The 15,702-nt window shown below is 33.9% G+C and overlaps 2 protein-coding genes across 2 annotated transcripts; both read left to right on the top strand.

Moving 5' to 3' along the window:
* The first annotated feature begins 5,571 nt into the window (after nt 1–5,571).
* Nucleotides 5,572–7,172, top strand: LOC108325246 (uncharacterized). Its single transcript, XM_017558285.2, has 2 exons — nt 5,572–6,279; nt 6,518–7,172. The coding sequence occupies exons 1-2, from the start codon at nt 5,841–5,843 to the stop codon at nt 6,757–6,759; spliced, it is 681 nt and encodes a 226-aa protein (XP_017413774.1). The 5' UTR covers nt 5,572–5,840; the 3' UTR covers nt 6,760–7,172.
* A 5,491-nt stretch (nt 7,173–12,663) lies between these two features.
* LOC108320945 (uncharacterized) lies at nt 12,664–13,914 on the top strand. Its single transcript, XM_017552541.2, has one exon. It carries the CDS (start codon nt 12,664–12,666, stop codon nt 13,912–13,914), a length of 1,251 nt encoding a protein of 416 aa, XP_017408030.2.
* Nucleotides 13,915–15,702: the final 1,788 nt, after the last annotated feature.

Raw genomic sequence — 15,702 nt, 5'->3', positions numbered from 1 at the left:
AGAAAACTAAAATAAAGTTAAGATCTATGAAAATAACAACAGAAATTTACAAAGAAAGACAACAATGTGTTTCTAACAACAACGTCATTTTTATTTTCAATGTTATTTTAAAATTAAAGTATCCAAGTTTTTTCATAGAGTATAATCTAGGTCAATTTCATAGAGTATAATCTAGAGTACACATGCACATTGTATTCAATTTTCATCCCCAATATTCTTTTTCGTAAAATTTAATTTTGGGGTTTTGTCTTGAACACAGTAAAAATGAAAAGTAGGAGATAAAACAAAACGAACTAGAAAAAAAAATTGAAAATTGAAATATCAATTTACAAATTCAAGATTCACGGAATTCCTCTTATCTAAATTCTCAAAGGATTCTTATCTTGATTCTCAAAAGATTTGAATTCAAATTTGAATAATTAGTCAGTTCAATTAACTAATTAAGAAAAACAGATCAAATCAAAAGATTATGTTATCCGATAACAAACTTAAAGTGTTAAACCATTGGTTCAAAACTTATTTCGGATTATATATTTTTCTTTCCATGAATTGAACCTTAAGATTTATTTTTCCACGGATGAAGAAGGAAAAAGAAAGATGAGAGAAGAAGATGAAGAGATAATTGGTAATGGAGTAAAAAAGGGAGAGAATGAGAAAATTTTTAAAAGTGAAAAACTGAACAAATTATTTCAATATATGTCACCAGAGGGAATTTAATATGTTGTGAACATGACTTAATTGTGGGTTCTAATCTTAACTTTCCAAAATCTTAAGAAATAACAAAAACCTCTAAATCAAGTAATCATATATTAATTTTTTATACCTTGAAGATTTAGAATTCAATACATCTGAATTCCCAAAAAAGTAATATATAATAAAAGTTACAATTAAAACACTAAGTACATCAGACTACAAAAATATATAAAACTAAAATAATTATGTATAATGAATCCAATTTATTATTATTAAAAAATAATTTAAAATCTGAAAAATAAAATATATTAAAATTGTTATATACAATAAACTTATAAATATACTTATAAAATTAAGAGTGACAAAACTGGTCTGGTTCGTTGTTGACTCGTAAAAAACTGACTGGGCCGAATGAACCCGTCAAACAAAAACTGGTCACTACAATCCTTTGTGCCAGACTAATAATGAATCTTTCAATTGTTTTATTTTTTTTCTAAATTTGTTTATATGTACACATAAATGAATATTAAACTTTATTTAATCATATAATTTTTTTTAAAATTTTTAATTGATTAGTTAATATTTTAGTTAGATAAGGTAAAATAATTATTGTATTTTCAGGTTAAATTACTTTATTATACCTAATACTTAAAAATTAATTTGTAAATGTTAATTATTTAAATTATAATAAAATTATATATTTAAAATTTTAAAAAATATAACATAAAAAGTTCATCTATTAAATTATTTTTAATTTAAAAAAAAAACAATGGACCGACTCACATTTGATATGTCAAATTAATGGACTAAATACATCGGGCCGAATAGACTATACTGGCCGTTAAGTCTAATCCGTTTTACCATCTATATAAAATACCTGTCATCAATGTAAAATATAAATTTTGAACTATGAAGACAAATTAAATAGTTTAAATACATTTACTAAAAAATGTAAACATTCTCTAGTTGAATACTTTATTTTCACTAAATGGTACATTAACGTATAAAATATGATAGTAACATAATCTGTATGAAATGTTTTGAATAATTTCACATAAAAAAAGAAACTTAGCGGAATTTATGAGATTGAATTTCATCAAATTGAGAAGAAACAATTTTATAAGATTGAATTTGAAAATTGAGATCACATATAAGTGTGAAATTCTGTAGATATTTAATTTTACAGTCTTTTAAGTTCGACTCGTTCAGTTTTTACAATAAATATACAATGATATGAGTAAATTAAAACATACAAGTGAAGCTTAATTTTCATTTTAAGAACTTTTTATGGAACAGCTGAACTGAACCTCACATGGTAACTTGTCATTATTAAATTGTTATTATTTAGTTTGCTCAAAGAATATTAATGAATTATCATTTTTTTTTCTTTAACCTCATATGTGTCCCTATTATGCATGTTCTACCTCTTATAGATGAAAAATTAATTCTTGACTATACTAACCATTTTAACTCTTTCAATTTATAATTATACTATATCAATTATTTATAGATAATTTACTTATGAAGTTGTATAAATATTTCAATTTAAAAATATAATCATTTTATTTTATACTAATGTGAACAATTTAATTTCTAATTAAAATTATAAATAATACATACATTTTATCACTTTTTTATGTTTATAATAAAAACTCTATATTGTAATTATATAAAAGAACAATATTTGGAGCAATCAGTTACAATAAAAAAATTATTTTCAATACAATATCCTAACAAATTGTAGTCGTTGTCAAAAGTTCTTACTTTTTCACTTCTCTTTTCTCACACTTTAACTTTAAAATAAAAATATCATGCTCCAATATTTTTTTTTTAATTTCTTTTACTGAAGTTATGCTTCCAACCACGGCTTCTTCAGTTAAAAAAAAAAAAGTCATACTCTTCAACACAACAGCAATTAGAAAAGAGAAAAAAAAAAGAGTCATATTTAAAAATACAGCTTCAATTAAAAGAAGTAAAATCCTATTTACAAATACAATTTTAATTATAAATAAATAAAGTCCAACTTGCAAGTACAAATACATCTTCAACTAAAAAAAAGTTAACTATTCTTGTAAATACAAATACAATTAGAGTAAAAAAAAAAAGTCTAAAGTGATTGAAGTAAGAACTTTGGTGTGAAGTCATGGTTCCAAATTGCAATCACTGTTTACCCATATCCATAACTTTTTCAAAATCTACTCATTTCAGAAAAATAAAATTACACGGATTCCATAAATTTTTCCAACACTTGTCTGACTTTTGATCCATTATGACTGGTTTTTATAGCAATAGGTACGAACAAAAAAACATTAACAAAAAATTGTAATTCATATTACCCTTCTAAACAATACTATTAGTTTTAAATGAAATAATCTTTTTTATCATTATCAACTAAGTGATGGCTCCCATCTGCATTAGGAAAAGATTCTATTAGTGATTTAAGTATTTTTGTTCGTATGGAAACTCTTTTCATCTTTCATCTGACTTTATTTTAACTATTTCCTCACTTATTTTAGCTTATAACATAAGCGTGACTATTAGACTTAATCGATATTTGATCTACCACTACATAATCTCCTAACATTATCATTATGCTTAGGCATGTTACATATAGATTTTATATTACAAAGTGTATTCATGCTTTTTGAAAAATAAACTACTTTCTTCTCCATGCTAATTTTGTTCTATCAATTATTCACATTGTCTTTTTGAATTATTTTATTTATAACTTCTTTGATTTTCTTATGTCATAGTTAATTATTTCATTCAAAGTTTCGAAACATCAAATTTTCTCAAATCATAAATATGAGATCTTGAATTTTATAAATAATTCTCATGAAATATCGCTTTACCTTCTCATGTTTTAACAGTACTAAAATAAATTATCTCTCCACTATCAATATTTTCCTTTCCAAGCAAAAAATCCATATTATAAGACAACCATAATAATATCTTAAATAAATATACATCCAATATCTTCTCAACTCGATGAATAAAAAACTTAAAGAGTTAAAATAAAAATAAATAACACTATATACATACATACATACATATATATATATATATATATATATATATATATATATATATATATATATATATATATATAAACGGAATGATTTATGCAATTTTGCATTAATACGATTAATCCATAAAATTTTTCTTTTAAAAGGTGAATTTGACTCTAATATTTGGAATTCATTTTTAACCTAAAGTACTGGAAGTTTATAGGCATTTATTTTTGTTATGTATTATTGAATTTTGTGATTAGCCCTTCTGAATGTGAAATTTTGTGTATTCCTAACAAGTGGAAACCATAAATATGAGAGTAAACAAGACACTTAACATATCTACTGGATAACTTTTTAACCACTTTAGTTTGCAATTTAAGGAGTTTTGTACACTGATTTGGAAGCATAAGGAGAGCATGGGCAGAAATATAAATCTACTGACATGTAGAAAGGACAGTAAGATTTAAATACCATACCAAAGAAGATGAAGAAAAACACAGAGCAATTTAATGATGCTGAGTGATTGACCTTGCAGGGAAAACCTACACTACAAGGCCATAATCACAGGAATGCTACAAGTCCTTTTCATGCAGGGAATCCAAAGGTGGCATCCACATACCATTATTAATGTTTTTTTGTACCAGCATGCACTATGATGTCGTATTGGGAAATATACAAATATCACACATTGAAAATTTGTTTCTTTCCAACCAAAACACAATCATTAATGCCTGCAAAAAATAGGATGCTTCTCCAACATGGCTGAGTCTCACTTTCAGAATATTGTTGTCACACTCTCTAAATGTGCTTCCCATCACAACCTTTCTTCTTCTAATCTGCTGCTATCTGCTATCTGCTATCTGCTATGGACCATCCAATGCTTTTTTCTACCATTTTTTTTATATAAGAAATACACATCTATGTGGGTTTAAGTGTTACTCATGTGGCTTATGGGACAAAGTTTATTCTATTGTTCAGGAAAACTTGAAAACATTTTTATATTACACGCTGATAATTATAGAGGGGAATTTCCCATTGCAAAAGGTAAGCATGCATGAGTTTTCCTTGCTTTTTTTCAGTCTGATCAACATTGACTTTTTGTTTGCCCAAATTGTCATCTAGTAAGTACACATTTTTTTTCTCCATTGCTTTCTTGTCTCTGAATTTTCTGATCTAAAATAATAAACCCTACTATGATTAAGTTTCAATAAACTGTCACAAAACTTCACGAGAGTTATGTTTAGGGCCAGCCATGTGGGAAGGAATACAGCACAAGGATGCTAATGTTATCTCTTGAAAATGTTGGCATTTATTTTGTCTTTTCTCTCTAAATGGTTTTAAATTTGTTAAACATATAGTTAACTATTTCTTATAACTTATTTAAGAGACAAATGTGTAAGGAATTCAACAATTGAGTGAAGACAGTAAGATGGTATAAGAGAAAAGACTTACAAAAAAATCTATTAAGATTTTGGATGGTATATATGAATTGACTCATAGTTCGATATGCTTTAGATCTAAATATTTAGTTAGACTAAGAGATTCAACACACATAGATCTTCTTCACAGTGGTAGATATAGTCCGTATTAAACTCTCAAGGATTTGTTTTTGATATCATTAAAAAAAAAATTTATTAAAGAAGGTATCTTATATTTGTTTTATTCTATATGGGACTTGTATCCTAACAATTAAATCATGTTATTCTATATGGTAAGTTCAATCGAGGAAGCAAATATAAGCATAAAAAAATTGGGTGTGAGGAATTGGAATTAGGCAATTATGTTGTTTAATAATTGGGGGAGAAATATTTGCATGTGAATAGGTGAATTCCTATTTATAATTGGTATGCAGGCAGAACATGTGGTGTGTATGTGTCGAATGTAAATTCTCACAACTTGTCAAGTGCTATTCACGAGTCTCATTTCACCACTTCCATTATTGAAATGTTAGTACAACTATCACTCTTATCTCAGTTTTCATAAAATACGCCAAAATTCTTGGTGCGTTTTCTATCAATATTCAGGAGCCTATAGCCTACCCTGTACTCAAGTTTTACACCACCATTCATCCTCCACCGTTATCATCATCATCACTATTATAATAACTTCACCACACACGACCCAGAGGCAGCAAACATGGGTGGAAGAGTGAGCAAAAGTGGGAGGAGTTCTTCTGAGAAATATGTGATGAATTTGAAGGAGAAAGTTAGGGTCTTGCAAGAGGAGATCAAGGAGATGATGTATGAGAGGGAGAAGGACAGTAGAAGCTATGAGAGAGACATAATGGTGTTCACTTTCAAGGAGGCAGATTGGAAGCAAGAGGGTAAGAGGCTGAGGGAAGAGGTGAAGCAGTTGAGGAGTTTGGTAGAAGAGAAGGATGAGAAGATAAGAGAGATTGAGGTTGGATTGATGGAGAAGAACAGTCAGAAAGAGTGGGAATTGATGGGAACTAAGCTCTTGGTTGAACAGATGAAGGAGGAGAGAGCAAGAAGAGATGAAGCTGTCGAGAAGTGGAAGCAACTATATCTTGAAATCAAGAATGAGCTTGATGAACTCATTCAAAGAACATACGATGGTCTCTCTCTTTCTCTCTCATTATTTTTTATAGTATTTTTTTAGCAAACTTATGAGTTGCAGAACATGAATTCATAGTAATTTTACCATTTGCTTTTATGCAATTATGCTATTAGTGTCCTAAAAGAGTCCAATTAACATGTTCAGTTAGTTTTTACTTTGTTCTTTAGAAACTGGTATAACTAAGTAACCAATGAGCTTGAAACAAATGTGTGAAGTTCTGATATGGTTTTTGACAGGGGATGGTTTGTATTGGAAAGCAGAGGAAAATGACATAGAAATGGAAAATCTGAGAAAGGAATTGCAAGAAAAGGAGGAAACTGTGAAGGTCTTAAAATTCCAATTACTTGCAATGGAGAAAGAGAAGAACAAAAAGGAGAGGGAGTTTGACCTGTTAAGGCAAAGCCTGAGGATTATGAATGGCAAGAAGAGTTCAATTCAAACCAAAGAGAGTCTCTTGAGGAGCAAATTGGGAAAATGAAAATGAAAATGCAAACACATTGCACACAAAACCTAGGTTTTTTCATATCCAAAATTGAAAAATGTGGTTCAGTATGTATTATTATTATTATTATTGTATACTGGGTTAGTGGGTTTGTTTGTATTTTTCAAAAGCACCTATTTTTCTTTCAATTTTTTCTTCCCTTCTTTTTCTGTAGAAAAATAAACAAGCAGAAGAAAAAAAATGTTCTTCTTGACCATTGCAGGAAACAGAACAAAGAGGAAGAGTAGCAGTTTTTTGTTTCCTTGTGGACTAGTTTAGGTGTTGAATATGGCAGAGTCTAAGGACTAGTGAAGGAAAGATACAGAGAATATGGTTATTTATTTATTTACTTACCTATTTTTGTTTGCATTATTAAAGTTAGTTTCTAATAGAAGTTTCTGTTCCTCTTATTTGGTGTATTTCCCTTCAATGCAAAAGACTGTGGTGGCCACCTACTCAGTCATTGGTCACACACATTCCTTCAATTAGTAGCTATTGACTCAGAAAATACATAATATCAGTTAGATTTTTTTTCCTGAATGTTTGGTGTTATTTTGCTCAATTTTTAAAATATATTGATGTTATTATATTATTTTTTTAATATATTTAAAAATATTAAATTTAACATTTTTTTAGTAGATTTTAAAAGTTCACAAAAAATAAAACAGCATCAAAACTCAAAAGTAAAAAAAAATCAAATTCATTAATGAATTGAAAAAAAAAAACTAAAGCAAATATCAAAAGACAAGAGCACCATGTGACTCTACTTAGTACAAGATATGACAATGATAGGTTTACACATCTACATATAATTTTTGTAATAGAAAAATAAAGAATAATGTATTAAATGAATGCAAAAACGTGTTAGAAATACTTTTTATTTTTCATAATTAAATGAATAGCATAGTTGATAAAAACCAGTGGCTTATTTAATGAATAAGATGAACCATTTGATTCAATTATGAAAAGAGGGGAAAAAAAGTAACCCTGGTCGAAATTAAGGGTAGAATAAATAAATAATTCTTAAAACTTTTTAATAAATTAAAGAAGTGTTTTTTCATATTCTTTATTTATGCTTTACAAAAGCCATTCTTTTTCAGTTTTTTATTAACTAACGGACAAATGTATTATAGACTTTGGGTTTGGCTTTTTGTTTATACTAAGTAATTACAGGCATGGATCACAGAATAAATAATTAATATTTAATGTACCAGGGCAGCAGTCTTGCCAACGTATTTTTTTTTGCTCAGTTTTGTTTATTTAATTAAATTTATTTCAATTTACCTATTTTACCACACACACAGATATATATAATATATATAACAGTAGTAATAATAAATAGATTAATACACATAATTTAGAGAGGTAATTATATATCCTTTTCTAATTCTCGTAAAAATAATAATGTAATTAGTTGTAAGTTATAGCAGATATTTTCTGCCAAAATCTGGACAAATTTGCATGAGTACTGTTGTTTTTGGATTCTCTTTTCAATTAAAAAAAAAAATGTCTCTTTCAAAAACCCTACATGAGAACCAACTATACTTTTAATTATATTTTGCTTATAGATATCAGTGAGGTTTAATCCCTATGTAAACCAGTACACCTGCTTCACAATTTTTTATTATAATTATTCATTATTTTTAAATGTAGGTTGATAATTTGAAAATATTATAACGATGTCCAATGTTTAAATAATTTAGATGTTTAATATATTTTATTTGTTAAATTAAATAAATTGATATTCTAATTTTTATCGAATATTTTTGTAATAATATTTGATAAAATAAATGAATATTTTGATTATACTATTATAAAATAATATTATGAAATAATAAATAAAACTAAATTATTTTGATTGTACTATAATAAATACATAAAATAAATTTAAAAAATAAAATATTTTTACATAGATTAATCTATAAAAAATAAATCGGATTAAGCTAATTTATTTTAAACTCAAAAATCATGATGCGTGAAAAAAAGTAAAAAAATAAAAATAAAATACATTTAATATACTCTATCTTTTTCAAGAACGCACTTCATATAGTTTCTGGTAAAGTGAAAACATGAAGAAGAAAAAGCTCAAAAGTGAAAAAAGAATTATATTTTATGTCCATCATCATATCTTTTTCTATACATGTCTTTCTTCTTATCATGTTCAATTCACACTTTATAAATATATAAAGGAAATAAGAAAAAAAAAGTGTAATACATCAAAGTTATAATACCAAGAACTTTCCTTTTTGAGAATGAACATGTTTAATGCAACTTATATTTTGAGTTAGAGACACGTCTTAAAGGGAAAAGTACAACAAAAAAGTATTTCCACTAAAGAATATTTTATTTATTTTATAGCTCTAAGATGAAGATTAACTTAATTTAATCATATAAAATAAGGTAAGCATGCACTCAAAGAAAAATATCGAAACTTTAAAGTTGATAAATAACTTTATTCTTTAAATATGTGATTATGAGATTAAAATTAATTAGTATTTAAATAAATTCAATATTTTAAGAAATTAATCATTCGTTCCCTCTTATAAGAACACCTAAAATTAGAAAAAGAAAAACAAGATGTATGACATTTTGCATAATAATAGATTGAATCCGTGATCTATGACATTTTGGTAGAAAAATTTCATCACTCTCATCATCAATATTGGTTCCCTTTTGTAGAAAGTTATGGGAAGGGGTTGAAAGAGAGAAAACCTAATCATGATTTTTTTTTTTAATGTTAATCATTACAACTAAACAAGAACTGTTTTTTTTTTTTTGTAAATTATTTAGCCATTGAAGTATGGAAAATCCAATGTAATATATCTATATATGAATCCATGATTTCATTGGCTAAACAATTGTGTTTAGCTTTTATGGAGTGCAAAAGGCTTGTAAAATTAATATTTGGTTGAATAAATTTAGATAATTTCGTGACAGAAAAAAAAAAACTCTTGAACTGCATGGTTTTGAAAAAAGAAAAAAAAAATACAAAAGCAATGTAAAATTTTGAATATTTGAAAAGACATTTGAACCCAGTTTGATTTCAAATGTTAACAGATATACGAGGACAAAGCAACAATCTCATCATCATGAATTGTAAGTCGAAAATAATTTATAATTTTGATTGTGGGAGCATAAACCCTCTCATGAGAAAACAACAATCTTCTCTTGCATTGAGGTCCCATACAGAGAATCTAGGGCATTATTGCAGTTACTTTATGTGCAAAAAGTAGAGTTTTTTCTCCGTTTTGCTCGGGTTTTTTAACATCTTCTATCTATCTGATTCAATTGTTTTGACAATTTTCGGGTAAGATTCAGTTCAAAAGGAACAAAAGGTATAAAGAAAAATTGTACACTCAACACTTTCTGCTGCAGTGCTATATAATGCATTCACGTATATTGTGTAATGTTCAATATGATTAATGTTACCAAAAAATTGTAAGGTATTTTGATAATAAATCACAATTGTAATAGAAAACACTCCTTTCAACGATTTTGATCATTTTTTTAAAAAAAAAACATGATAAATATCTAAGGAAGATGAGACACACACTTCATTTTGGAGATAATTTATCCTTCATACTATATATATATATATATATTATGTCATGAGTCCGTTAATACAAAAACAACATATAATGTCACGCGTTCAACGTCTAACCACTGAATAACCAACGTTAAAAATGAGCGGTGACTTTTTTGTAAATAAATGCATTGTAATTCGACGTAAAAGGATATAAAACGTCAAATGACTTTTAAATTTGAAGTCAAAAGGTTAGTGAATTTAATAAAAATTTGAACGGGAGATTGAAAATTCATTCCCTTTATCTTAGTCGGCGATACCTTCTTCTCTTCTCAAACTTTTCTCAAACGAAGTTTGACGAGCATCACATGTAATCTTTCTTTCATTTGATACAAATGCATATTAATTAATTACTTTATGTATTATTTTTGTTTGTTTTAACCGATTATTTTCGTGCTCTTGTCCTTCATAGACGCATTTTGTTTTCTCTCTCGCTGTGATGAAATTATTCTAACAGAACCCACCTTTTGAAGGTTAGTTTTCATTTTGAAGAACTTATTTGTTGAACTTGTTTGTTGTTTTTTGTTCAACTTGTTTGTTGTTGTTTTTTTATTGAACTTGTTTGTTGTTGTTGTTTAGTTGAACTTGTTTGTTCTTGTTGTTTAGTTGAACTTGTTTGTTGTTGTTGTTTGATTGAATTTGTTTGTTGTTGTTGTTTGATTGAACTTGTGTGTTGTTGGTTATTACACTACATGTTCATAGTTCATGCTTTATAAAATACCAAAAACTGAAATTTGTTGTTTTTTTTTATTTTTCAGGTCGTTGTAAAAAGAATCACAATTAATTAAATAAAACTAAGAAAATTGATTAAAAATTCAACGTTAAGTTTAAAGTTGAATTTTTTAAATTCGACGTAAATTTAACATCTCCAAATATAATGTCTTTCGCGAATTCATAGTTAAAAGCCAAAAATATTCGCGAAAAGCTTATATATATTCATTTATATATAAATTTTTGTTTGAATATAAATTCATATAAAGCGAAAAGCCTAAAAACACATTTATATTTCGCGAATAGACATATATAAATTCATATATATAAATTCATAAATTTATATATATTCAAACAAAAACTTATAAAGCGAAAAGCATAATAAAAAAGTACTATTGTCTATTCAACCACACAACTTACAACTTGTGTTTAATAGCTTAATAAGACATTTACGTTTAACAAAACTTGATGGCTATAAGATTATGTTTTATACTTCAGACACATAATTAAAATCAAATTGAAGGGTGTTGAAATTTGATCTAAAACTAGAATTATGTCTATTCTACCGTTAAATGACATTTTTATAGATTAAAAACAAACTTTAGTCTAAACATAATTGTACCAGGGAGAGCCGGGCGCCGTACAAAGGACGCCCGTGAGGCGACGGGCGCCGCCCAAAGGACGCCCATGTCACACCCGCCACAGACGAATGCTCGACCGCCCAAGTCTTGGCCGCCCAAGTAGGTACGGATTGAACCTAGACCGTACAAACTCTCCTACACCAGCTAATGTCCGGCGTCGCACGTATGGACGCCCACTAATGAGGTCGGCCGACCATCTCGGTGCCTACGCCGACCACCTGGGTAGAACCTCTGTCTCTAAGAGAAACTTTGAAGAACTCACAAGGAATTCCATCACCACGAGACAGCGCCGCACTCTCCATGCTCACAAAAACTGTTCTACAGGATGACGCCGAGAGACGAACGTTTGGTATCATGAAGTGTCGGGCGACCGCATAGAAGATCGTCCGCCCAACGAAGTGCCGGGCGACCGCATAGAAGATCGTCCGCCCAACGAAGTGCCGGGCGACCGCGTAGAGGATCGTCCGCCCAATGTAGTGCCCGAGTCGTCCATAGGAAAGACGAACGCCCGTATCACTTGGGCGGACGCCCATATCACACTGACCGGCCAAATCACTAATCACTGTGGCTCAAGTAAATTGACCTGGTTTAGAGGTAAGTAGAAATTAGGAGCTATTGGGCTGATTGGGCCGTGATTAACCTTTCACTAATCCCAAAGCCCATAGCGAAAACTATAAATACAGGTTCACGGTGAGTGGTAGATAGGTTACATTGAATGCACATTTATTGCTATCCCTTGAGAAAAGCCATTGCTCTGAAACTGACTTTGGCATCGGAGAATCTTTTGTAGGTCTCCACCCCTCCAGATCAAGAGGAAAGTCAAAGCTTGGGAAGAAGATCCGCCGCTGAGACAAGATCGAAGGAGAACTGGAAGGTTTAGAACCGCACAGCCCTACACATCCGAAACATTTGGCGCCCACCGTGGGGCCGTGTGATTTAAAAAACCCAATGGTGACCACGAGAAACATGAGCATGGACGATCCCGCTGAGATGATGCGCGTGCTACAACAAAAAATGGACGAGATGCAGCAACGTCACGAAGAAGAGATGGCGGCCGTAAAGGCCGACTGCGAAGCCCGGATAGCCCGGGAGATTGGACGGATGGACGGGGGAGAGCGAGTGAAGGATAAGGGAAAGGGGGTGGAAGGAGAACGCCCGCCCCCAGATACCGAGGGCGACAAGACTTGGAGGCCTTCCGGATCGGAGGCAGAAGAAAGCAAGGTTAAATCGGTGCATGCGGAGAGCGCTGCCGAGGACGGGCGGATGGTAGTCAAGTCGGAGCCTTCATCCACTTTATTACTTCCATTCACCCAGAACATAATGAACGTCCAAATCTCGGAGCAATTCATGGCTCCGCAGTTCAAAATGTATAACGGGACGACAGATCCGGCGTCCCATATCCAGACGTTCTCGAACGCCATGGCGTTCCGAACGGGCAATGACGCCATTTGGTGCCGAGCGTTCTCGCTCTCACTAGAGGAAGAAGCTTTGGAATGGTTTAACACCCTCCCCCCCAATTCAATAGAAAACTTTACCGGTTTAAAGCAACTATTCATTAAACAATTTGCGGCCAGTAGTACCCAAGACCTGACCGTATTCGAATTGATGACTCTCAAACAGGGGAAGGACGAAGCGCTGCGATCATTCATGGACCGGTATCAGAAGACGGTCCGGCGCGTGAAAAGCCTGACCCCAGAGCTCGCCCTTCACTACATCCTGCCGGCTCTAAAGCCGGGACCGTTTAAGGATAACGTCTGCAGGCGAGCGCCCAAAACGATGGAAGAGTTGAGGGAACGGGCTGCAGATGAGATAAGGGTGGAGGAGATGAAGCTCTCCTACAAAAAAGAAAATCAAGAAGCCAGGGAAGCAAGGACGGACGGTAATAAGCCCGGCTCTTCGACGGGAAAAACGTCCGGTCCTAGGCCCCGGGAGCAGAGAAAGGGGCCCCGTTTCCCACAGTATACACCTCTAAATGCCTCGAGGGAGAAAATTCTCCGAGAGGCCCTGAGTGCGGAATTGATACCAGAGCGGGAAGCGAACCCGACTCCGAAGAATGCTGATTGGAGCAAACACTGTGCGTACCATAAAAATATGGGTCATACCACCGAGGATTGCTGGACCCTCCGGGATAAGATAGAAGAGCTCATCCGGGCGGGAAAGCTTAAAAAATACGTCCGCAATGAGCACCCACCACAATCAATCGGTCGGCCTACTTAGAGGCCGGCCTATCGAAAAGATAAGCCGAGCACGAGGGTGGAGCGACCCCGCTCAGAGAGGCGACCAAGCCGAAGCCGAAGCCGCAGCAGGGAACGCCCCTTGAGAGGGCATATCAATACCATTTCTGGAGGATTCGCGGGGGGAGGGTCATCCTCCTCCGCTCGTAAACGCCATGTCCGAGCCCTCCAGTCCGTGCATTTAGTGGACAAGCCTCGCCGCTCCATGCCGCCCATCACCTTTTCGGACGAAGACTTCCACGCCCCTGATCCTGACCAGGATGACCCAATGGTCATCACTGCAGAGATAGCGCGGTATGGAATCAGCAAAGTTCTGGTTGACCAGGGGAGTTCGGTCAACATCCTCTACTGGAAGACCTTCTTGCAGATGGATATCTCCGAGGACCTCATCGTTCCTTATGATGGGCAGATAGTAGGCTTTGCAGGAGAAAGGGTGGATACGAGGGGGTACGTGGAGTTAAGAACAAGGTTAGGAACCGGACGCTCTAGCGAAGAGAAGAGGGTCCGGTACCTGCTGGTAGAGGCCAACACGTCGTACAACGTGCTGCTCGGAAGACCGTGCCTAAACGCGTTTGGGGCAATTGTCTCTACCCCTCACCTCACAATGAAGTATCCCTCCGAAAATGGAGCAATTTGCACGGTTCGGGCGGACCAGAAGACGGCCCGGGAATGCTACGCGGCGGGGTTGAAACTGCACGCTCGGCCTGTGAAAAGAAGGGCGGCCGGCTCCGAGGTTGCCATGGCAGACCTCGACCCGAGGACGAATACCGAGGACCGGCTGGAGCCCATTGGAGAAACCCAACCCATCCTGATAGGAAGGGAACCCGCTCAGACCACCCTCATCGCCAGGGAGCTGAACCCTGAAGTGGAAAAGGAGCTAAGGGCACTACTATGGAAGAACCGGGATTTATTTGCGTGGACGACAGCGGATATGCCGGGCATCCATCCCGCGGTGATGTGCCACAAGCTCTCCCTTTTCCAGAACGCCCGCCCAGTCGCACAGAAAAAGAGAAGAATGGGCGAGGAAAAACGACAAGCTGTCGAGGAGGAAGTAGGAAAGCTGAAGAAAGCTGGTTTTGTTCGGGAAGTCACGTACACCACGTGGCTGGCTAACGTGGTCATGGTAAAAAAGGCCAATGGAAAGTGGCGCATGTGCACAGACTACACGGACCTGAACAAAGCCTGCCCGAAAGATTCGCACCCCCTACCCAGTATAGACGCCCTGGTGGACGGCGCTTCTGGGCATCGGGTCCTAAGCTTTCTAGATGCATATTCCGGGTACAACCAGATACCCATGTACGGGCCAGACGTCGAGAAGACGGCATTCATAACGGAGAAGTCCAACTTCTGTTACGAAGTCATGTCGTTCGGTCTGAAGAATGCCGGGGCGACGTATCAGCGCCTGATGGACAGGATTTTCCGAGACCAGATAGGCCGGTGCATGGACGTCTATGTCGACGACATGGTCGTCCGGTCCGCGGAAGGAGAGGGACACATCAGAGACCTTGAGGAGGTGTTTCGACAAGTAAGGAAGTTCGGCATGCGCCTAAACCCCGCCAAATGTACATTTGGGGTAGCTGCCGGAAAGTTCTTGGGCTTCATGTTAACATCCCGGGGAATCGAGGCCAACCCGGACAAGTGCGAAGCGATATTACAGATGCCAAGTCCGACAACCCTGAAAGAGATCCAAAGACTGGTCGGACGCCTCACCGCTTTGTCCCGCTTTATCCCCAACCTGGCGGATAGGCTGAGACCGGTCCTCCGGAAATTG

The sequence above is a fragment of the Vigna angularis genome, chromosome 3, assembly GCF_016808095.1.
Source record: "Vigna angularis cultivar LongXiaoDou No.4 chromosome 3, ASM1680809v1, whole genome shotgun sequence".
NCBI classification, from domain to species: domain Eukaryota; kingdom Viridiplantae; phylum Streptophyta; class Magnoliopsida; order Fabales; family Fabaceae; genus Vigna; species Vigna angularis.
This window is presented reverse-complemented; position numbering and strand designations above follow the sequence as displayed.

Excerpts from the sequence above, each read along its gene's own strand:
- LOC108320945 (XM_017552541.2), top strand. The coding sequence starts at position 12,664 with ATGAGCATGGACGATCCCGCTGAGATGATGCGCGTGCTACAACAAAAA.
- LOC108325246 (XM_017558285.2), top strand. The coding sequence starts at position 5,841 with ATGGGTGGAAGAGTGAGCAAAAGTGGGAGGAGTTCTTCTGAGAAATAT. Across the intron at positions 6,280-6,517 it reads CATTCAAAGAACATACGATG|GGGATGGTTTGTATTGGAAA; the intron begins GTCTCTCTCTTT and ends GGTTTTTGACAG.